Raw genomic sequence first — 24,763 nt, forward strand, 5'->3', positions numbered from 1 at the left:
GAAATGCCGTTTACCTTCCCAACAGTCTTACCTATTGATCTACTTGCACTCTGACATGCTTTCAAACTGCTAGGTGGGCAGGAGCTGGGACCGAGCAACGGGAGCTCACCCCGTTGCGGGGATTCGATCCGCCAACCTTCTGATCGGCAAGTCCTAGGCTCTGTGGTTTAACCCGCAGTGCCACCCGCATCCCAAAGACGGGGTGCACCTGGAGAATCCTCTAGGCTGCTTTACCCTTTGTTGGATTTAGCAGGAGCGTCACGCCTACCTGCAACTGGGTCTATTCCACCCCCCTCCAGCATCCCCATGAGCTTGGAAACCATGCATTGCCTCTCTCTTGGTCTGGGGGCCCTGCAGCGACTCCTCCTTGACCCTAATGGAAAAGTGAAGCCAAGGGCAGCTCCCAGGGCAAGGAAAGGCCAGGCATCCCGTTGGGCAAACAGAGCAGTCAGCCAAACAGACAAGGACAACCAGCACTCGCCACTTTTGCAGGAAGGCAAAAAGGCAGCAGCAGCACGATAAAAGAGAAGCAAAGAGTGGGTTACCTGTTTAATTTTTTGTGCTTTCCAAAGCTAGAAATACAAAAGAACATAATTAATGTTGCTTGTTAGGGGGGGAATCAGTCAGGTGAGCCCAGGAGCCTGCAGAGTCGGTGCACATGCAAAACAAATGTCACAGGATGCAAGGCCAAGAATCCACAACCCAGTTTGCCTCTGAACAAATTCACTGTGGAAACCGAAGCACGAGTTTCCTGAACATCCCACCATTTTCCAAAACACGAGATGGGTGGTGGTCCCTGACCCTTGCCGGAGAGGTGTCTGTAGTTGTGCCTTCCCACTGCCCGTGGCTGGCAAGATGGGGGCCACCTGAGCAGCGCTTGCAACCCCACCCAGCAACCAAGAGCTTATCCACGCTTAGGTTTTGCCCTGCCCTTTGCAGGCACAGGTCCACACTTAAAAGTTCCGTGTTCAAGCATTGTTGTGTTTTGCCCAGAGCTTTCCCCACGAAAACCCACCCTTTGACGCTCAATCGAACAGATTATAGTTTAATTAAAACAAGAGAAATGTGGGACAGGCTGCCCATGGGCATAGCCAGGATTTGGGGGGGGGGCAGAACCGAGCGATGCATCCACCCCTCCCGCCAGGTGAGGAAAAAACACATTCCAGGTGAGTACCGTAGATTCAGGCATATTAGGCGGCTGGGCGTATAAGACGACCCCCCAAATTGGCAGCTGCCAATTTGGGGGGTCGACTTATACGGCCAGTCATACGCGGCAGCTTCACTGGGCAGCGGCAGTGGGCGACGGGCTCTGCGCTGGGAGGAAGCTGCCCAGCGATGCTAAGCCGGCTTCGCTGGGCGGCTTCCTCCTGGTGCGGAGTGGAGCCTGCTGCCCACTACTGCTGCCCAGCAAACCCATACCCAGCGTATAAGACGACCCCCGACTTTTTAGAGGATTTTCCGTAAAAAGTCATCATATACGCCAGAATCTACGGTACTTTGCATCAATGGATGTATAAAGTGCAAGGGCACCCTGGCACCTGCCAGCTCAAATAGCAGAGCATGAGACTCCTAATCTCAGGGTTGTGGGTTTGAGCCCCACGCTGGGCAAAAGATTCCTGCCTTGCAGGGAGTGAAACCAGATGGCCCTCGTGGTCCTTTCCAACTGTACGATTCTACGATTGTATTATTTTGTATTCAGATAACAGAGAATACAATCACATCACTCCAAATGGCACAACACTTTTCAAGAATGACCCACTGCACTCTTCCAAAAAGTCCTCTGAGCAGTGGAATCCTAGGCATGTCTACTCAGAAGTAAGTCCCACTGAGCGTACCTGACTGCAGTTAAATTGGCCTCTGGGTGACTGCTTTAGCACCCTAAATTTTAGCACCCTAAACCAGCAATTCAGCAGATTTGGACAAGTGTAGCTGACTCAAGAGACATCGGGACTTGGAATACCCGGGGTGGGAACTGCAACATCGCACCCAGCCCCCACCTCCCCTGCAGCATGGCAAAACAAGTATCTGACTCTCTTGTAGTCCCACGGAGAAGAGCCCTGCCGGAACCAATGGGTTTACTCCAATGTAAAATAGCATGCAACCTAATGGAGTCAAGTTCTGAAAGTGACAAGATAATAAAAATGCACTCAAACAACACTTTACTGACGTGAATTAATTAGTCCTCACATCATCCCCCTAGGAAGCAAGGAAGGATTCAGGCAAGGGTCACTAAAGGGAGCCAGACCCCCAAGACACCTCCCAAGAGGGGCTGCTTCTCACATGATCCTCATGTAATGGTGCAGGCAGAAGGGGGGAGAAAGCAGGTGAGAAAAGGGTCTTCCTAAGGTTAATTCCAGTAGTGATGTATGGAAGTGAGAGCTGGACCATCAAGAAGGCTGATTGCTGAAGAATGGATGCTTTTGAATTCTGGTGCTGGAGGAGACTCTTGAGAGTCCCATGGACTGCAAGAAGATCAAACCTCTCCATTCTGAAGGAAATCAGCCCTGAGTGCTCACTGGAAGGACAGATCATGAAGCTGAGGCTCCAAGACTTTGGCCACCTCATGAGAAGAGAAGACTTCCTGGAAAAGACCCTGATGTTGGGAAAGATGGAGGGCACAAGGAGGAGGGGACGACAGAGGAAGAGATGGTGGGATGGTGTTCTCGAAGCTACCAGCATGAGGGAGGCAGTGGAAGACAGGAGGGCCTGGTGTGCTCAGGTCCAGGGGGTCACGAAGAGTCGGACACGACTAAACGACTCAACAACAACAAAGCTTAATTAGAAAAGAAGGGCAGGGAGAGAGATGCCCACCTTGCCTGGCCTGCCGATCTCTGGGGCGTGGAAGAGGCAGCCAGAGAGAAAGGCTTCCCAAGGAGCTTCTCAAGGAGCAATACAGTTTGAAGAAACCCAAAAGTGGCAGGACCCCGATTCCTCCAAATCCACAGCCAATGGGGACAGCCAAAGGTCTGTGGCACAGCAGCTCTACCTGAACGAGGAAGGCAGAAACTCACATCTCCCCCTTCTCTTTGCCACGGGCGCAGACATCTGGGTCTCAGGAAAGCCGAGTGCTCTCTTCCCCACTCCCCACAGCCTCACTCAGACCCACAGTCAAGTCCCCAATTGCTCAGGAGGTGGATCTGCTGAAGGCGAGAGTGTGCCAAGTCGCCCCTCGCCCTGCCATGGAGGCTGGTCCATTAGGAGGCACGCAGGGGGCACTGCCCCACCAGCCTCAAGCTACCCTGTCTGCCAGCCTCCTCCTCTGTGTTGCCCCTCGTGGAATTTAGCAGAGAAGAAGAGGGGGACAAAGCTGGAATAAGGTGGCCCCGCCTGGCACCACCTATGGCAGGTCTCCCCGTCTTCTGCCCTACCATCCCCAAGGGGCACCCGCTGCCACCGCACACCAGCTGGTGAAACAGGCTCTGCCCTGGCCACCTCCATCAGGCACCTTGTGGGAAACTGGGGCAAACTGGGGGGCCTTTAATGGGGGACCCTTCCTCCCGCTAAGGGCTGTTAAAGGGCTTCTCAGACTGCAGGCCCCAGCATCCTGCAATCTGTATCTTGTGCAGGGCTGAGTAATACTTAGGCGCCAGGCGAGGCGGGAGGAAGTGCAAAGTGCCATTTTACTGCAAACAGACCTCTTCGCTCTTCATCAACAGTGTAAAAGAAAAGCCATTTATCCCCGCAAAGGGATGCTGTTTGGCCTACGGCAGACTCACTGTCCTCTGCTGTGCCTGAGCCAGCGGGAGGGGTCCTTCCCGCTGCTAGCCTGATTGAAGGGGGAGCCCGGCAATAAATACCTGCCCATTAGGGTGGCAGAGTCTCTTTGCACTTCAGCCACAAAGGGAGATGAATCCGTCTCCAGGCAGAGAGAGCTGCGGAGGAGGCTGCGTTCGGCAAGGGCGAGGAGGGGTGCGAAGTCAAGGAAGGCAGGCAGAAGCAGGCTGGAGATTGGGAAGGGGAGAGCAAGTTCACCTTCCCAGGAGCAGGCCAGCGGAGGGCGGTGCCTAGCCATCCCGTTTCACAGGGGGGCATGCTTGTGTTAAATGGGTGGCGATTTCCGTTTAGCTCTTCCGCAGCAGCTGGTGGGAGCAGTAATTAAAAGGACTTAAAGGTGAGGGAAGCGGCAGCTGGGTGAGATACCTTGCCGCCAGGAGGCTGTGGTCAGAGGCATGGCCAGCGGAGGAGAGCGAGGCAGAAAGCAGGACGGGCTGGAGATCGTCTACACCAGAGAACATCGGAAGAGCCTGCTGGATCAGGCCCATGGCCCATCTGGCCCAGCATCCTGTTCTCATAGTTGCAAACAGGTGTGCCCAAGGGAAACCTGCAGGCAGGATCCAAGCAGGATTCTCAAGCTGTGGAGGCAGAGCTTGGGGGTAATGGCCCTCTCCTCAATGAGGAAGGACATTTGTCTGCATGCCTCATCTGACAACTGTGAGCCAAAAGCTGTGAAGTTTCCTGCACCTACATAGACTGGAGTGTTGCAACAGAAGAGGCAGGAAGGGGCCCTCTAAATCAGGGGTCAGCAACCTAAGGCCCATGGGCCACAAGTGGCCCACAGGGGTCGTTAAACCGGCCCACGAGCCGCCCCCAAACCGAGCCGACCGCTCAGCAAGTCCCCGCTCGCTGCACTAAACTGGCACAGCGCGGTGTGGGAACTCGCTTCCGCGGCACCAGAAATTGCATCTGCACTTGCGCAGACGTCGGAAATTCCGGGCGCACACGCAGATGGGATCTCTGCTGGAGTGAACCGGCCCAGGTGAGGTAAACCTTACTGACCCCTGCTCTAAGTGACCAGCCTAGGCTAATCACCAGGAAAATATATGGGGAAGTCCCCTGGCTGCAGTGTTAATATGATAAGAAGGTGAATAGAGCCTGGATCGGGCCAAAGAGGGCTCCTCAAGCCCAGCCTCCTGTTTGCACAGTGGCCAACCAAATGCCTCTTCTTGGAAAACCCCAAGCAGGATTCCAGCACAAGAGCAACTCCTGGGGGAGGGAGTTCCATAGTTTAACAATGCACTGCATGAAGAAGTCGTTTCTTTTATCTGCCCTGAAGCTTCCGACATTCAGCTTCACTGGCTGTCCCTGAGTTCTAGTCTTATGGGAGAGGGATAAAAGCTTTCTATCATGTCGCCTCTTCCTTGTCTTTCAAAAGGAAGAGGAGAATACCCCCAAAATTATTACTGGGGGAAGAAGGGACCCTGTTCCCAGCCTCACAGGCATCTCCACAGAGCCAAGAAGCTGAGCTGCAAGCCAGAGAGCCCTAGAAACTTAGCCCTAGGCAGCTAGTGCCATCCAGACACAGACTTCTCTATCAGAATGTCTCAACATGCCATGCTTGGTGGCTCCTCTGATCTTGCGGGTCCTTTGGGCAGGCTGGAAAACAAGCTCCAAACTTCCTCCACAAAAGGGGGAAACTCCTAGGAGGGGACCGTGGAGGTTTGGTAGGAGGTTTGAAAGTCTGCTGTCATTATTTTCTGCTCACTCTCTCTTTAAACAAGAGCGACATCTATTCAGCGCTTCCTCTGAGTTCTCAAGCTTCACAAACAAATTAACTTAGTAGGTAACCTGTGCTCCCAAGCTGGGGCTCCGTACACCAGGTCCAGCAGATTGGCAGCCTGTGCAATCCTTCCAGCAGAGGCGTAGTGGAGTCTGCTCCAGGGAGCAGCCAAGAGAGGGATTTTGCTCTAGCCACGCCACCCGGGTCAACCTCAGGGGCAGCCCTACAAACAGAACACTACAGTAGTCCAACCTGGAGGTTACCCATCAGTTGACAAAACTGATCAGGCTACCTGGGTTCAGAAATGGCCACCTGACACTCCAAGCGATGGGAGATTCAGCCCCCAAAACCTGGAAGGGGCCAGGTTAGTGGAGGCTGCAGCGTCACGTTTTCTGTATGCTCTGCTAAGCAGGGATCACGACAAGCTGGAACTGAGCAGGAGAGCCAAGAAGTTGCCCCCGCAGCCACGAAGGCAGCCCAGGCCCTGCCGACTTCCTCCTCCCCACGGCAGCCCACGCAGTGCTGGGAAACCTTGGCGATGGCCGCCGACAGCCTGTTACCATCATTAGCGGCACACAAGGACGAGCTCCGATGAGCAGCCTTCAGCGGAGGAATTGGGTAACACCTCTTCCTCAGCAAGCTGTTCGCTGGACACTCATCACTGGTTCCACGGCAGAGGAGCCTCGTGCGTTTCCCCCCATTCATTTCTGTCATTAATGAGCTGTGGGGCCTGTCCTACAGCTCCACATCCCAACCTGGCCTCGCTGAAGAGGGCTGCCCAAGCATGCTCAAGCCCTCCATAGCAGCCAGGAACCAGCATACAAGGAGGGAAGTCAGATATCTTCTGCCAGGTCAGACCAAGGGCCCCTCTGTTTGAGAACTGTGTCTCCAGCAGATGCGTCCTGGAAGCCCCCGCAAGCAGGATGCAAAGACAGTAGCGCTGCCCAGCCCAGAATAGTCTCTCCTTGCCCCCAGCATCACATCCCAGGTGGCTTGGGTAAGACATGGGGGAGCAATGCCATCAAATCAAAGAATTGTAGATTCCAACCCAGGAATCACAGCTAAAGAATCCCTGACAAATGGCCGGTCAGCCACTCTTTAAAAACTTTTTAGGCTAATTCCAGGCAGCTGATGACAGAGCTGCTGACACATACTTTGAGAAACGGGAAGACTCAGAAACGCTGCCTGCTGCCCCTTCTATCCCTCCGCCTCATCATCAGGCATTTCAGCACAGAGGTGGCAACCATGTGAACTGCTGAGATGGGAACAGACAGAACCAAGCGTCCCTAGTTAAGAACAAATCAAATACACTTAACTACAGTGCACTTTTGCGACACAAACAATCCCTTCTAAGCACTTCGGATCATCTTTTCCAGTAGCAGTGACTAACTAGCTGGAGAAACGACTGTGGCAGGTTTGCCACAGTTGCTTCCACGCTGTTGCTGAGTTGCCCGCCGCCGCTAAGTTTTGATCTGTTTTGTGGATGGATTACTTCATTTATTTATTTAACACTGCCACTGTGCATCACATTATACGGAGCCACAAGAAGAATGCAACAGATCCTTGCTCTGCACATTAGTAGTGTGCTGCCTAAGCTTCCTGTGGTTCTGTTTTTGCATAGTGTAAAAACATTTTAATGCATGGTAGCTTTTGTATGATTTTTTTAAAAATAGTACACTATGTCTATGCTTATGTTTTTACAGGTGCTGCAAGTCTCTTAGAGACCTTTGGGTAACAAAGTGACTATCAAGTCATTGTCATCATCATCATGGACTAAAGAGTTGAAGGAGCCCAGCGTTCTTCTGCTCAGTTACATCCCCATAATAGCTCATCTGGTAGAGGAAGGGCCAGAGAAGAGCTCAATGGCTGCCTCATTTGGAGGCGGTCGCTCTCCAACCAAGGGAGCAGAGTCGAGGGCAGGCGCTCAAAGGTCTCTGGGCACTCCCAACGCTTGTGGGAACAAACTGCTCACGGTGCGCTAACTGTGGTGCTGTGGCTCACCTGGCCCCATGCACACCTTCACGGGACCAGGAGAGGCCAGATGGGTCATCTGGCGGTATTGGGGGGGGGAGATGCAAGTGGAAGAAAGGGACCAATGCCCGCTAGCAGCAGACCCCTCCTGCAATGGGGCCTTCCCCAAACACCAGCTGCTCTGCGCTTTTGACACATGCCAGACACTTATTAGCCCATCTGCCGGCAAGGCACTTTCCCTCACAGCCTACTGGCTCACAGCCGCCACCCAGCACCATTCCTGGCGGTGCTCCTTGACACTCGCCAAGCGCAGAGCTGGCGTCGCGTAACTGCCACCCGCATCCCACGGGCAAAGTCTCCATTTCCCACCCACCCCACTTCTTCCTTGCTCCTGTAGCCCTTGTTTCTGGGACAAAGAGGCCTCTTCCCAACATCCAGGTAGGTTAGGCTGAACAAGGGCAAACCTGCTGCCTCTACACAGCCGATTCAGTGGTGATGCCCACCCAGGAGGGTGCAGAGGGTTTTCGTGCAAACGTTTTCTATCCCAGTTGTCCAAAAGTTGTCTGAACGAGGCCTTCCTGGCCACAGTAGTGAAGAACCCTGAACTGGCTGAACCATGAATTGGGGAGTGATGAGGTCAATCTTTGGGCTTGAGCCTCTCCTGTAGAGGAAAATAACTTTGCTCCAAAACATCTGTGGTCACAGCCAATGGGGGGGTCACTGGACAAAGCGTTGGTTGTGGACACAAGAAACCCAAGTTCAAATCCCAGCCCAGCCATGGCAAAGTGAAAGGATGTGTCTCCCCTCCCAGATGCTCTCTGCAACAACTTGTCATGTCCAGACTTCCCATGGATGGAAATCCAAACCATGCACCCCTGGCGCCATAGGGATGGGCACAGGGGGCAGGCAGTACACAGTGGAAAAAATTATAGACCCTTCCGATTGTGAAGTTGTGTTTGCGCCAGGTTTGCTCACACCCCTGGACACAACTATGCCATGGTTCTCTGCCACAAGAGATGAGGGTGAGCACTGGTTTCAAGAGGATTAAGCAGAGCAATGGAGGAAAGGCTTACGAAGGCCGGCCGTCTTGAGAGCTAAAAACGGAGCCTCCAAATTCAGAGGCAGCACACTGCTATTTCCCAGGTGTTGGGGACTGTCAAGCTCCTAAGGGCATTGGGCTACATGTGAGGGTGCTGAAACAAAATCTGGCAGAAACTTGGGATCCCCAGAAATGTCCAATGCTCGAATCAAATTTTGAATCTGGTTTTCTTTACCTCAGAACTCAGAACTCGAATGCTTTATAGACTTCTTGGCATCTTTTGATTGTTTGGATTCTGGCAGCTGTCAAAAATGAAACTTCATAACCTGACAAACACTGTCAAAACATTAAATACCACTGCATGTCAGCTGTCAAATAAAGTGTGAAATTTCAAACACTAAAGTCCAGCATCAATGAACATCACATATTAAAACACCCAATTAATATCTGGCAAATATTCAGAGGCTGGATGCGTACACAGATAGTGCCGTTTTAACCAGGGTTTCTTCCCCAAGCCACATGTTGTCTCACGGACGATTCTTCTATGTTTTGCCTTGCACCTTTGTGGCTTGGTGAGCATCTGGGGTAGCCAAACAAACCATGGTTAAGCAAGGTTGCTTGCTTCAGATACAATGCTAAGCAGTAGTGAAAACAAGCCATGGTCCAGAAATCAACAAACCATGGCTTCACAATGTGGTTTTTGTCGGGAAACAAACCATGGTTGGCCTTCTAGGCTGGGTTAAACATACCACAGGGCTTAGAGTGATGTGTGAAGCAGGATACAGAAACTATTCAATATCAGAACGCACAGAGGAGAATATTTGGCTCTAGGCTAGATGCATCTTTGTCTTGATCTAAATTATGGGTTTCCGATGCAGAAGGGAGCACATCCGATGTGCCCCTGACCCTCGAAGATGCAGACGCGCCTGTAGAGCGCAGACCACATTTTGGCCATGGAACTTATAGCAGCAGATCAGTAGGTTCTTATGCTTACGCAAAGCTTGTACAAAGATTCATGCACATCGGTTACCTCTTTGTTGGTGACTCCTGGGGGCAGAGTCCCATGTTTATAATCCTCCAGCAACTGCACAGCTTCTTTAAGACGACTCTGCACACAAACAACAAGCAGAGGGGAGAGTTAGCAGCAACTATTCCACAAAGGGGGGGGGGGAACTACAGCTCACACCAGGTGTCAAGAAACTACCCCGGGGCACCAAATGGCCAAGACAGCATAGTCACTTAGCTGAATTTTAAAACTGCGAATTGTCTGTCCTCAAGGTCTAGTTGTGCCTTTGGCCGTCTCACAGGCAGTATGTTCTCTGCAACCAGGTGGACTAGGAAAGGGGACCCTGGAAATGCCAGCTCATCCTGCAGGTGCAAAAGAGCTGGACTGGCCGCACAGGAAGCCCTTTGGGGGAAAGCATGGGAGTGGAGGGAGCCAGTTTAAGAGACTGAAATCACCCCCAGGCCCAAGGAAGACCTCAGTTACACAGTTCCTGAAAAATCTCCCTCAGGTCAAAGAAAATTAGATATATGTTTTACAGCAATAAAAGTTCTGTTATTGGAAGAAATTACGCAAGTTGTGCAAAACTACCCAAGTATTCTCATTTGTCTGTCTGTTAGTTTAGAAGAATCTTAATAAACCAACTCATTAAAAAAATCAAGGTGAAATGCAGTAAAATCATTAAAACATCATAAAATAAAGTCTTAAAATTCTAGAATCATAACATATGGAAGAAACGACCAACACTGAATCAAATTAATGAGCTAAAAATGCTTGGCAAAACCAATCCATTTTCAGCAAGTGAAGCAACTTCAGGCCTGTCAGGTGCCTGTCTGGTTTCCGTGGGGGAAATGTCACGCGGTCATATACAATTATCAAGAGGCCCGTCTGCCCTGACAGCCTCAAGGGTAGCAGGTGGGCAACGTGATCTCCTGAGAAGTCCTTCTGTCCCCTCCTCTCCTTCATCCAGCCAGATTCAAAGTGGTTCTTCTTGAATTAAATAGAGTAAGAATGCATTCCTGGCCTCAGTCAGCACTTGGGGCAGCTCGCAGCAATGGATTTATAACTGAACAATTCCCACTGAAGAATTATGCTAAATGTAAAAAAATGATGCAACACAAAAGCTCAAGTTTGAACACTGCTGTCACTTTATCAAAGTTTACGGCAAGTTTTGAAGAAAAGGCCTTTTAGGAAAAAGAATCCAGTTGGCTCCAAAGGTTTTGGCTACTGGAGCCCCACAGGAGGAGGAGGAGGAGGAGGAGGAGGAGGAGGAGGAGGAGGAGGAGACCTTCTCTTCGTGTTTTGCCACCCAGCTTGCTCCTTCCTCAGGCTCCCAATAATTGCACGGAGATCTCTTTCTTCCTTTTTCATTGCAGCATCAAAGGCAGCTTTGCAGTTTGCTTGGGAAACTGCAGGAAAGGGCGCCAACCTGAGAGCTGGAGGTGCAGCAGAGAGGGGGCTTTTTAGAGAGCTAATGAACTCCCCACCCAGCCAACGCGCTGCCCGCCTGGGCGCTCACTAACCTAAGACATTCGCTGCTGGCTTTTCATCAGACCAAAACGATAAAATGCAATGCATCTAGTGCTACCACGTCCTCCTGAAAGCTAGTTATAGAAAAATTGAGATTCTGAACACAGGACGTTAGTTTACACCAAGTCAGAGCAATGGTCCCTCGGTACCCTGCGCCTGTGGTCTGCCACTGTGCTTTGGCCCTTTGGTGGACTTTCAAATGAAAGAACATAGGAAGAGCTGGCCATGATCCAGGGTGATGGGAGTCGTAGGAAAGCTTCCCTTGGTCTACGCTGACCGGCTCACCTGGACACCCAAAGCGTGCCTTGGAAGAGCAAAGAGGTGGCAGCCAGGAGACCACAGGTCATTCCGTCCCATGAAAAGGGCCAGTGTCCTTATGGCACCTTGCTCACTGCGTACGGGCGCCATTAAGCGTTAGCCCAGAATCCAAGCCTTGCTGGACCTTTGAGCAAGGCAGAGTTTTCATGCCAAGAGCCAGAGCATTCCAGGGAAGCTGGCAACAACAACAACAACAACATTTATTTATGTTTATACCCCGCCCATCTAGCTGGGTTTCCCCAGCCACTCTGGGCAGCTGACAGAATATCTAAAATATCACAGCCTAGGACCCTCGTACCCACGGGACCACCTCTCCCTGTATGCCCCACAGAGGACCTTAAGGTCCATACATAGCAACACCCTAGAGGTCCCCTAAGGAAGTCAGACTAGCCTCAACCAGAGGCAGGGCCTTTTCAACACTGGACCCGGCCTGGTGGAACGCTCTGCCCCATGAGACCAGGGCCCTGCAGGATCTGATTTCTTTCCGCAGAGCCTGTAAGACAGAGTTGTTCTGCCTGGCCTTTGGCTTGGAATCCACTTGATCCCCTTCCCCTCTTTCCTTTCTCCTTCTGTGATGGAACTCCTATTTGGGGACTTCCCTGGCTTTTTCTGGCCCACGTAGGACCAGTCTGGATAGTTGGCCTTGGTGAAGACTTGACGTTTTCATTCCCCAAAAAGTTTTTTATTTGAGTTTCTACCGAACTGAGGCTGCATTTTAATGTTGTACTTAATCTTGTTTTTAAGTTGCATTTTAATCAATTGTTTTATATCTGGTTCCAGTTACAGATGGGTAGCCGTGTTGGTCTGCCATAGTCGAAATAAAAAAATTCCTTTCTGTAGCACCTTAAAGACCAACTAAGTTAGTTCTTGGTATGAGCTTTCGTGTGCAAGCACACTTCTTCAGATACACTGAAACAGAAGTTACCAGATCCTTCTATATATTGAGAAGGTGGGGAGGGGTATTACTTAGAAGGGTGGTGGGAATCGGAGATTGGCAGATAGCTGAGATGAGCCTGTTGACGACTCTTAACGACTGTAATAGGTCTTACAGGAAAAGGCAAGGGGTGAGAAGGTGAGAAATGGCTTAGTCATGTATAATGAGATAAGAATCCGATGTCTCTGTTCAGACCAGGTTTCTCCATTGTTTTAAGTTTGGTAATGAGTTGTAATTCAGCAGCTTCTCTTTCCAGTCTATTTCTGAAATTCCTTTGTAGTAAAACAGCTACTTTGAGATCTTGTATAGAATGTCCTGGGAGATTGAAGTGTTCTCCTACTGGTTTCTCTGTTTTGTGATTCTTGATGTCAGATTTATGTCCGTTTATTCTTTGGCGTAAGGTTTGGCCTGTTTGTCCAATATAGAGAGCTGAAGGACACTGTTGGCATTTGATGGCATACACAATGTTAGACGATGAGCAATTAAATAGTCCCGAGATGGTATGTGTGATGTTGTTGGGGCCAGTAATGGTGTTGTCCGGGTGTATGTGGCAGCAAAGTTGGCATCTGGGTTTATTGCAGGCTCTGGTGCCAGTGTCCGTGTTAAGTCTGGTTGTAGTATTATTGTGGGTTAGGAGTTGTTTAAGATTGGGTGGCTGTCTGTAGGCAATGAAAGGTCTTCCTCCCAGAGCTTGAGAAAGAGAACTGTCATTGTCCAGGAGAGGTTGTAGATCTCTGATGATGCGTTGAACTGTTTTAACTTGGGAGCTGTATGTGATGACTAGTGGAGTTCTGTTATTTTCTTTTTTGGGTCTGTCTTGCAGCAAGTTCTCTCTGGGTATCAGTCTGGCTCTGTTGATCTGTTGTCTAACTTCATCTGCTGGGTATTTTAGTTCTGAGAAGGTTTGCTGTAGATCTCTTAGGTGAGAGTCTCTGTCTGTAGAATTGGAACAGATGCGGCTGTAACGTAGTGCCTGGCTATATACAATGGACTGTTTGGTATGTTTGGGATGGTAGCTAGAGGCATGTAGATATGTTTGTCGGTCAGTTGGTTTACGGTATAAGGTGGTGTCTATGTGTCCATCCTGTATTTTTATAGTAGTGTCCAAAAAATGTATTTCTTGCATAGATTGATTCATTGTAAGGTTGATTGTGGGGTGAAAATCATTGAATTTCTGGTGAAAGGTGTCCAGGGTCTGTTGACCATGTGTCCAGATGATAAAAATATCGTCAATGTATCGTAGGTACAAGAGAGGTTTGAGTGGGTAGGAGTTTAGGAAACGTTGTTCTAAATCTGCCATGAAGATGTTGGCATACTGTGGGGCCATGCGGGTGCCCATTGCTGTGCCGCTGATCTGAAGGTCCTTTCACGTGGACTGTCATTCTGCCCTGCCAAATCCCCACACATGATCCAGTTCTACGGGGACTTGGAAGCATTTTTCCGCCGTTTACGCCTGAAGGAGTATTTTCAACACACACAACAACAAGACAAATCAGAACAAACAACAACTTCACAACACAACACCTCTCAACCCACTGGAGAACAACAACCACCCTCCCAACAGAACACTGACCACCAACTACCACTGAAAAAGTGTTACACAAAAAGGGACTCCACATGGACCCCTCCTGATGGACGCAATACCACACTGGACTTGTACATTGACTGCTTCCGCCACAGAATCCAAACAGATGTAACCAGAAAACACCATCGCTTACAACAAAATCTAAACCATGCTGAAAGGAGAGCCATAGATAATCTCAGAAACAACCCAAACATTATAATTAAAGAAGCAGACAAAGGGGGAGCTGTCGTCATCATGAACAAAACTGACTACATTCAGGAGGCTCGCAGACAACTTTCCAATACCGCCTTTTACACAAAATTGGACTCAGACCCCACACAAGAATACAAGAAAGAACTGAACAAGATTGTTAAGGAGCTACCCCCACACATCCAAGAACAGATCCTCACCAACACACCAACAGAACCTCGACCAGGAACTTTCTATCTTCTACCAAAAATACACAAACCAGGAAATCCAGGACGCCCCATCATTTCAGGTATTGGCACTATTACAGTGGGTGTCTCCGGTTATATGGACTCTGTTCTGAAACCATATGCCATCAGTGCTCCCAGCTATGTACGTGACACCACAGATTTTCTGAGGAAAATACAATCTTTAAATAATCTTCCCAACAATACTATACTAGCTACTATGGACGTGGAATCTCTGTATACCAACATCCCACACAACGATGGTTTACAAGCTATAAGGAACACCATTTCAGATAAAACCACAGCGGACCTTGCCACCAAACTCTGCCAATTTGTCCTTACCCACAACAACTTCAAATTCGGTAATGACCTGTTCCTTCAGATCAGCGGCACAGCAATGGGCACCCGCATGGCCCCACAGTATGCCAACATCTTCATGGCAGATTTAGAACAACGTTTCCTAAACTCCTACCCACTCAAACCTCTCTTGTACCTACGATACATTGACGATATTTTTATCATCTGGACACATGGTCAACAGACCCTGGACACCTTTCACCAGAAATTCAATGATTTTCACCCCACAATCAACCTTACAATGAATCAATCTATGCAAGAAATACATTTTTTGGACACTACTATAAAAATACAGGATGGACACATAGACACCACCTTATACCGTAAACCAACTGACCGACAAACATATCTACATGCCTCTAGCTACCATCCCAAACATACCAAACAGTCCATTGTATATAGCCAGGCACTACGTTACAGCCGCATCTGTTCCAATTCTACAGACAGAGACTCTCACCTAAGAGATCTACAGCAAACCTTCTCAGAACTAAAATACCCAGCAGATGAAGTTAGACAACAGATCAACAGAGCCAGACTGATACCCAGAGAGAACTTGCTGCAAGACAGACCCAAAAAAGAAAATAACAGAACTCCACTAGTCATCACATACAGCTCCCAAGTTAAAACAGTTCAACGCATCATCAGAGATCTACAACCTCTCCTGGACAATGACAGTTCTCTTTCTCAAGCTCTGGGAGGAAGACCTTTCATTGCCTACAGACAGCCACCCAATCTTAAACAACTCCTAACCCACAATAATACTACAACCAGACTTAACACGGACACTGGCACCAGAGCCTGCAATAAACCCAGATGCCAACTTTGCTGCCACATACACCCGGACAACACCATTACTGGCCCCAACAACATCACACATACCATCTCGGGACTATTTAATTGCTCATCGTCTAACATTGTGTATGCCATCAAATGCCAACAGTGTCCTTCAGCTCTCTATATTGGACAAACAGGCCAAACCTTACGCCAAAGAATAAACGGACATAAATCTGACATCAAGAATCACAAAACAGAGAAACCAGTAGGAGAACACTTCAATCTCCCAGGACATTCTATACAAGATCTCAAAGTAGCTGTTTTACTACAAAGGAATTTCAGAAATAGACTGGAAAGAGAAGCTGCTGAATTACAACTCATTACCAAACTTAAAACAATGGAGAAACCTGGTCTGAACAGAGACATCGGATTCTTATCTCATTATACATGACTAAGCCATTTCTCACCTTCTCACCCCTTGCCTTTTCCTGTAAGACCTATTACAGTCGTTAAGAGTCGTCAACAGGCTCATCTCAGCTATCTGCCAATCTCCGATTCCCACCACCCTTCTAAGTAATACCCCTCCCCACCTTCTCAATATATAGAAGGATCTGGTAACTTCTGTTTCAGTGTATCTGAAGAAGTGTGCTTGCACACGAAAGCTCATACCAAGAACTAACTTAGTTGGTCTTTAAGGTGCTACAGAAAGGATTTTTTTTATATCTGGTGTTAGCCGCCCTGAGCCCAGTCTTGGCTGGGGAGGGCGGGGTATAAATAAAAATTTATTATTATTTTTATTAAAACAGAATAAAGCATCAAACATTAAAAACTTCCTGATACAGGGCTGCCTTCAGATGTCTTCTACAAGTTGTATAGTTCTTCTGGCAAGAGCCAGAAGCCACACGCTGGTTGCCATTTCCGCCTCCCTCTGGCGCCTCCTAAGTGAACCTTTGGTCCTGTGCGATGTCACTCTGCCCACAAGAAGCACAGAATCATAGAGTTGGAAGGGACTCCCGGGGTCATCTACTCCAACCCCCTGCAATGCAACGCTCGCTAGCCTCCAGAACGGGGTTCCCACACCAAAGCAAGTCTGGGGTGAGGGGCTAGGGCAAGAAGGGCACGTGGGCATCAGGAACCCGTTCCACCCTGTTTGCGGCAAAGACAGACCCTTCCGAGAGTCCTCTTGCCTTCCGAGGCCAGCACATCCTTGGGGGCAAATCCTGCAGAGATTAGCACCGCAAGCTGTTGAGCCTTTCTTTGAAGGAAGACTAATCGAAGACTAATCCGCAGAAGTGACATGCCAAGCACATTGTACCCAGACATACAGCAATATTCCAGTTCCGTGCCGGCCGGGGAGATCAGCTTCCTAGAAGGAATGCAGGAGGGAATTAAGCAATGCTTCTTCGGCACTCCAAATAACAGGCTCTGCCTCTGCAGACAAGTTCCTGAAAGGCAGCCACAACAGTCAAGAGCAAGAAGGGCAGAGGGGGCACTATTGGGACCCCCTGGATGCAGCAGTGATCTGGGCACTGAGTTGGAGGTTGCAGGCTCCCAGTTGGGAGCTGGATCAGGTTCAGGGCTTGGAACTGACTGCTGAGCATGGGGAGAGCATCACCTCCAAGGCCGCTGGACAGCAGTCGCCAGAGAAACCTCCAATTTGCACCCAAGCACACGCAGAGAGGAGGGTCAGGCAATGAGGCTGCCTGGGCACACCGCTAGCGTCCTCCACACCCGCTCAGAAAGGGAGGCTCCTCCCTGCCCCATGCTTGTTGTGGACCCAGCCTGTTTAACCAAGATAAACTACAGTGTGGTTGCTTCCTTCCAGGAGAAACGTCAGTAGCAAATCTGCATTTTAATTTTCGCAAGGAGGGAGGGTTGGGATGGAGCTGAAAACCTTGCTGGCCCTTTCCTTCCCTGCCACGAAAATGAGATTATTTTCCTCCCATTTAAACCAGATGCAGCTCCCGAGACAAAATACCTTTAAAAAAAAGGCATGGAAAAGTTTGCAATAAAATAAAAGGGCGTGAAAGAGACCAGTTGACCCACGATCTAGAGGAGGAAAGCCAGAAGCCTGCCCCAACACACACCTAGATTTTGAAGGACTGACAATCCTTCTGGCGCCGTTTGTGCCCGTGCAGAGAGAGAGGCAAGTGAGTGGACGGTAACTAAGGAGCCGAGGGAAGTGACCCAGTTCCACACAAAAAGCAAAGCAAACAAGAATGGTCTACTTAGCATTCGAGGAGCTCTTTGCACTTGCTGCTGGTATGTTTTCAATGCTGGGATTACCTAGCAGGAGTTGTTCTTCTTTGCAAGGGATCTACATGGCACACTGTGCTCCTCTGAATGGAATCATGGGGGGGGGGGGTTTACAAATAAATGAATGGCCCTGTCCTCTGTCCCCCCTCCCCATCCACCTTAACTGAGGAATCCTTTGTCGTCGCTGTTAACAACAACCCTGGCCAAAGCCAATAGTTCTGAATAGGACAAATGGCACATGCAAACCATGTCCAATCTCTGCTTCAAACGTTTGTACGTTACCTTATCCCTTCTTTGGCACCAGAGAGTCAAAAATAAAACCCGAATGGACAAAAAGGACCAGTCCAGACCAGAGAAGGTTCAGCAGAGGACGGAGCTGAAAAGAAGCAGCGGGGGCTCCCACTTCCGGGGGCTGCTTTTGGCATGGGGTCCAGGTTCTGGCAGTGCCAGCAGCCGCGAGGACGCGATGTTCGCCAGCAGCAGGGCTCCCCCTTCAATGGAAAGGAGGTGCTGGGCTTTCTTCACCCTCTTCTCTCCCCGCAGGTGGCCTGGGGGCTGCATCAGAGCTGCCAGGCCCCTCCGGGAGCCTCCCAGGCCTCTGCTGCGGACGACTCTTTCTCCACAGCCAAGCACCTCGCCTCCTTTCACCGATGGAAAGGAGAAGCTGCCAGCATCCCCATAACCAGGCTCCTTTGTGGAACTGTGTGTGTCTTCACCACATTATTTATTTACTTATTTATTGCATAAAATTCATATACCGCTAGATTGTAAGAAAACCAAAAAACCCAACCCTCAAAGCAGTTTACGAGAAGATAAAACAACAAAATCAATTAAAAATTACAGCAAACATAAAAAAGTTAAAATACTTGTTGTTTAGTCATTTAGTTGTGTCCGACTCTTTGTGACCCCCTGGACCAGAGCACGCCAGGCACTCCTGTCTTCCATTGCCTCCCGCAGTTTGGTCAAACTCATGCTGGCAGCTTCGAGAACACTGTCCCACCATCTCGTCCTCTGTCGTCCCCTTCTCCTTGTGCCCTCCATCTTTCCCAACATCAGGGTCTTTTCCAGGGAGTCTTCTCATCTCATGAGGTGGCCAAAGTCTTGGAGCCTCAGCTTCCTTCCAGTGAGCACTTAGGGCTGATTTCCTTCAGAATGGAGAGGTTGGATCTTCTTGCAGTCCATGGGACTCTCAAGAGTCTCCTCCAACACCAGAATTCAAAAAGTTAAAATACTAAAACAGGTTAAAATTCACACCAGATTACTAAGCATCCGGAAAGCCTTGTCTAAACAAGAATGTTTTAGCAGGCACCGTAAAGAGTAGAGCATATCAAGTGGCAGGGAGTTCCAAAGTGCAGGTGGCCCCTCCCAAAGCGACCAGCTTCTTACAAATACAGAACGGGTATTTTAACAAGTCTTATTTTGTATGTGTTTTAAAAACACAGGGCACCAAATGTTATCAGTTGAAATCTTCTACCTTAAAATTGTCTGGGCTCTTGTACTTCCTAACTAGGTTCCAGGATAAATTCAACTTTAGCTAGATTCCCAAAGGTCAGTATTTCTGAAATGCTTTAATTGATTGTCTTATTCTGTTTTATTTTAGTGAATGACAGCTCTACGCTCGGCTAACTTGTACCGTAATAGCATTGTGGGTTTTTTTACTACATACCCAACTTTTGTACATTGAGAGACTTTAAGCAGTCGGCTTAGGCTGCAATCCTACACCTGGGGAGAGACTCATTGAACTAAGTGGGACTTAGTAGAAATTCATAGGATTGCACTGAAGTAGCCTTTCTCTTAATAAATTTAGGGACTATGAGTAACTGTGTAGTGTAGGACCTGTGAACCACCCTGAGACCTGCGGGTATAGGGCAGTATATAAATTCAATAAATACCGTATTTTTTGCTCCATAAGACGTACCTGACCATAAGACACACCTAGTTTTTAGAGGAGGAAAGGGGGAAAGCCCCGTTTTGGGGAGATCAGCTCACAGTTGTGCAGCTTCTTTTGCAAAGGGGAAAAGCCCCTTTTTTGAGGATCAGCTCAAAGTTGTTGAGCTTACTTTGCAAAGGGAAAAAACCCTGTTTTTATGGGGTTCAACTCACTGTTCTGCAGCTTCTATTAGGAAAGGAAAGGGAGCAGTTTCTACAGTTTCCAGACAGATAATCTAATCAGCCAGTCACATATCGCTGGGGAAACAAACAGCCTCCGTCTGCAGAACATTCAACAATGGAGGCCTGGGCCAGAAAGGGAGCCAGTGATTGACCACACATTCACTCCATAAGACGCACAGACATCTCCCCTTACTTTTTAGGAGGAAAAAAGTGTGTCTTATGGAGCGAAAAATACAGTAAATAAAAGTACCGTATTTTTTGCTCTATAAGACTCACTTTTTCCCTCCTAAAAAGGGGAAATGTGTGTGCGTCTTATGGAGCGAATGCAGGCTTGCGCAGCTATCCCAGAAGCCAGAACAGCAAGAGAGATTGCTGCTTTCACTGCACAGCGATCCCTCTTGCTGTTCTGGCTTCTGAGATTCAGAATATTTTTTTCTTGTTTTCCTCCTCCCAAAACTAGGTGTGTCTTGTGGTCTGGTGCGTCTTATAGAGCGAAAAATACGGTAAGTGCGCCACTGGAGGGCCCCTGCGAAATAAGCACCTCCAGGGGCCCTGAGAGAGAGAGGGAGCCAGAGGCCAGCATCCAGGGGAGGCAAAGGGAACCCACTTGAGGCCATGATCCTACGAGGCCCACACGCAGCAGGCAAGAGGCTCCCCTGTGCAAACGGCATCAGACTTCTCCAGTGCCTGCCATGCTCAGGCCAGTGGTCTAGAGGGATTGTCTGAGAAGACCAAGCGAAGACACATCCTGTTCCCTTCTGCTCTCGGCTGGCTCAGCCGCCACAGTCCCTGCTGTGCGTTAGCAGCAATCTGTCCAAGGAAATGTCACATGGACCAAATTAGCTTCGCAAAAATATCCGCTGATCTCCTCAGCTACCCCAACAGAGTTTCATTACAAGCAATTAAAGGCCTAATTTTAAGCCCTGCAGTCTCACACCTGCCAGGACGTGGGCACGGCTTCCGCCTGCGCCAGGGAACTTGATCAGTTCAGAAAGTTGGAAGTTTTGCACTGCCAGGGCGATAAGGGAGAAAGAGGGCAGTTGCAGATTCATTTATGCATCTGTCAGGGATTCCATAGCTGAGAGGGAGGGGAAGGAGGACTTAGCCCCCAGGAGAAGGTCGCAGGGGCAGGCAGACCAAGCCAGGAATCTGGTACCTCTAGTCCAGAATCCCCTCTGGCGGCACAACCCCAAACAGCTCCCACACAGAGCTGCTCCTTGGGAGATCTTTGGAATTAAATGTTTGGTGTATGAAAGGGCATCTCCATCCAACTACCGTTGGACCGATTGCTTGATGGCTCTGAGATGGATGCTCTGGTTGAGATTCCTGCATTGCAGGGGTTTTTACTAAATAGGCCTTGGGGTTCTTCCCAAATCTACGATTCTCTGATTCTTTGAAATTGCACGCACAGCCCAATTCATCCAGATAAACACCCTGCTCAAAGCAATACAATGTGGGTAGATGATGCGTGCCTTCAGATCTGGGTCCAATCTGCATGCAGCTCCAGCAAATGTGCCTGGGTGCAGAGACCTGCTTCTTTGTCTGGTACATGAACGCTCCCCAAACCCTTCCATTTACTTAAGAAAAAACCCACCACGGGCCGCAAAAGAGAACAACTTTCAGTGAGATTTGCATCCCATTCTGATTCACATTTGCTCAAAAGTCCTGCCAAGCCAATGTGCAGAAAAGGCTGCCACATGAACAGCGCACTTTCCCCCGATGGAAGCTGGTGCTTTTTCAGGTATGGAATTGGTTTAATTGTTGGACGTTTTAACAATCTGGTCGGCTTCCAAACTTGATTGCAAGTTCCGCGGGGAATTGCCCCGTGTCAGGTAAACTACAAAATAAATAAGCACATTTGTTTCTAAGCAAACAAATCCTTCGCTGGTGCTTCTTTATCTTTCTTCAGCAGCCCTTCAAACCTCTTCACATCCCACTTACGACCTTGCAAAGGAGCCATTCGCCCACAAAAGCCTAGTCAGCGCACAAGTATCTCTGGTCACCTGAGCTGAATCGTGACTCCAGGCTCACTTTGCATGCAGTCAAGCTTTGATGTAGTCCAGCCTGGGCTCCTTATTTTTTGCTCTGCGTTTTCACCTGACCTTCCATGATTTCTCTCTCTGCACCGACGTGGGTACACAGAACTGCCAAATGAGCCACCCCACGAAGGGGGCTCTGGTCCCTGGAGGTCTTGTGCTGTAAGAAATGTGCTTGACCCCAAACAAGAGTCTCGTGGCCAGATCAGAAAACTGACAACGGCCAACGCTGTTGCTGCTGCTGCAAGAATCTGCTTCATCAGAAGCCTGGCGTGACGTGAGACAGAGATGGGTTCCAGTCTGGAAACCCTTACACCATTGCCAACGTGTCTCCTGGGTGCCACAGGGCTCTTTGTGGTTTTTCCAGCCTACACGACATCAGGGGTAGGGAACCGGTGGGGTGGGCCCCATACATTGCTAGACTACATTTCCCATCCTTGCTTTGTTGTTGTTGAGTCGTTTAGTCGTGTTCGACTCTTCGTGACCCCCTGGACCAGAGCACGCCAGGCACTCCTGTCTTCCACTGCCTCCCGCAGTTTGGTCAAACTCATGCTGGTAGCTTCGAGAACACTGTCCAACCATCTCATCCTCTGTCGTCCCCTTCTCCTTGTGCCCTCAATCTTTCCCAGCATCAGGGTCTTTTCCAGTGAGTCTTCTCTTCTCATGAGGTGGCCAAAGTCTTGGAGCCTCAGCTTCAGGATCTGTCCTTCCAGTGAGCACTCAGGGCTGATTTCCTTCAGAATGGAGAGGTTGGATCTTCTTGCAGTCCATGGGACTCTCAAGAGTCTCCTCCAGCACCAGAATTCAAAAGCATCAATTCTTCAGCGATCAGCCTTCTTAATGGTCCAGCTCTCACTTCCATACATCACTACATCCTTGCTTACTTACCACTGGCCATACTGGCTGCTGGCCTGTTGGGATTTGGAGTCCAAGAACCCCTGCAGCGTCTCCATTCCCCCACCCTACATGGAAGAAGGAGAACTGCAATCTGCTTTCCACATGTAATGTGCAATGGAGACCACCAGCCATTTCTCCCTGGTTCCTGGCTTTCTTCTCCTGGCCATTATTTCCTTTACTCGTTGTAGAACAAGCCCTCCAGAACGGGAACGCCTGCACAGCCACAGAGTACCAGGAAGGAGAAAGCGGCTGAGAGCGAGGGGGAATCCTCTCCTTCCAGCTCTGCAGTCGCTGCCGCCTCAGTTCTTGGGTGAGGCACTTCTCCTTAATTTTTGTCAGTTTACTCACTGCAAAGTGCAATTATAACATAATGTAATACTTAGTGCCTACCTCACAGTGAGGATTAATTAAGCAGCACCTTGGAGATGTAAAGTGCTAGTTAAGTGCTAAAGCTCTTAAGTCACGTTAACACCAGGATGGGGGAAATGTCAAAGCAGCAGAAAGGATCGGCCCCTTTGTCTTGGCACGGGTGCAGAGCAGAGCAGCACGCAGGCCCACCTTGGGAGGGAGGTGGATGGTCAATGTCCTGCCTCCCAGCTGCACGTGCCCCCTGAACTCCCACCCCCCTGAACCGCATGGGACACACAAACCTCCCAAAAGCATATGGCAAAAATGCATAAAAGCACAGCATTCTCCAGTCACAGAGGCAGATCCGTCTTAGAAGGCAGAGTGGCCCACTCTCTCCCAACGGGAGGAAGCAACTCTGCAAGGGAGCTGTCTTGAAGGCAAACCCAAACCCCAGTGCAGCGCTCTTCTAATGAAAGGAGAGTGGGCAAGGGCCTCTTGCTGCCTGGCCAGATGTCACCAGTTTGCAAAGAGTGCAAAGAAACCTAGGCTGCCTTCTGGTGGGGTCATCTAGCTTAGCCATACCATGTAAGAACACAAGAAGAGCCTGCTGGGTCAGGCCAACAGCCCATCTAGGCCAGCATTCTGTCCTCCGAGGGACCAACCAGAGGCCTTTTCTGCAAAGCCCACAAGCAGGATTCGAGCGCCACTACTGTCTCTTCCGACCAACAGTGGCTCTCGGGCTGGCCTGGCACTTTAAGGTGTGTAATGAAGGCAACTGCCGCATTTCCTGGGGAGAGCGGTCCACAAGCAGGGAGCCACTGCAGAAAAGGCCCTGTTCTCGTGTTGCCACCCTCTGGACCTCTCACAGAAGAGTCTCTTGAAGATGGGCCTGAGAAAACGATCACGGGACCCAGGCAGGTTCATACGGAGAGAGGCAGTCCTTAGGTTATTGCAGTCCTGAGCCATGTAAGGCTTTATAGTTCAAAACCAGCACTTTGAATTGGACCCGGAAACTAATTGGCAGCCGGTGCAGTCAGACTGCCCCAGGGAGCAACCTGGCTGCTCAATTCTGCACCAGTGAAATTTTCCGAACCGTCCTCAGAGGCAGCCCTACATATAAAACGTTGCCACACAAGGGGCTCACCCCAAACGGATCCGTGTGGGGTTTGGAGCTGCATTTGCCTTGGCTGGGAGAGGATCCCTTCCCCTGCTCCCATTCACCTTCCTGAAGGCTCATGCAGTTCTCAGGCCAAGCCAAGGCGTCCCTGCTACAGCACGTCTCGCCTTCCGCGCGCATCCCTGAAAATTGATTACAGATTTCACTGCAGCTTGTGTTTCATAAACGAAGCTATCATCGCCAGTATTAAACCCTCCGAACAGCAGTTTTCTCCGCTGCAGTTCTCTCGGGCGGGTGCCCAAAGAGGCTCGCAGGAACCCATCCTATCCATCTTAGCTGCCTGCTCTCAAATTAAGCCAATCAATTGTGGAAGAAGCACAAATAAAATCCCTGCCGGGGATGTTCTCAACCTGGCGCGCAGAGAATTGGACTCTAATACGCTCATAAAGTAAATGGTCAGTTCAGGAGCCAAATTGTCTGTGCGAGAAAAGGCTCTGGGATGCTTGCTTCAAAGGGGCAGCTGCTCAGGCAGCCACAGGCAGAAGAGGGGCAGATAGAGCTGCAAAATACTGAATC

The 24,763-nt window shown here is 49.6% G+C and overlaps 1 protein-coding gene across 3 annotated transcripts in view; it reads right to left on the reverse strand.

The window, feature by feature from the left end:
• Window positions 1-24,763, reverse strand: part of SFXN5 (sideroflexin 5) — a 95,895-nt gene that overhangs the window by 58,108 nt on the left and 13,024 nt on the right. For 2 of the 3 annotated variants that reach the window (XR_013990480.1, XM_081021094.1), the window contains exons 3-4: window positions 9,538-9,615; window positions 546-572 (exon numbers count right to left, since the gene is read on the reverse strand). Coding sequence is in view for 2 of the 3 variants with exons in the window: in XM_081021094.1 (XP_080877220.1) it covers window positions 546-572; window positions 9,538-9,615 (105 nt within the window). In the remaining variant the exon portion in view is untranslated. The remainder of the gene's footprint in view (window positions 1-545; window positions 573-9,537; window positions 9,616-24,763) is intronic. The other variant, XM_081021095.1, reaches the window with a different exon arrangement.

Source organism: Podarcis pityusensis (assembly GCF_964106645.2).
Source record: "Podarcis pityusensis genome assembly, chromosome: 9".
Taxonomy (NCBI): Eukaryota; Metazoa; Chordata; class Lepidosauria; order Squamata; family Lacertidae; genus Podarcis; species Podarcis pityusensis.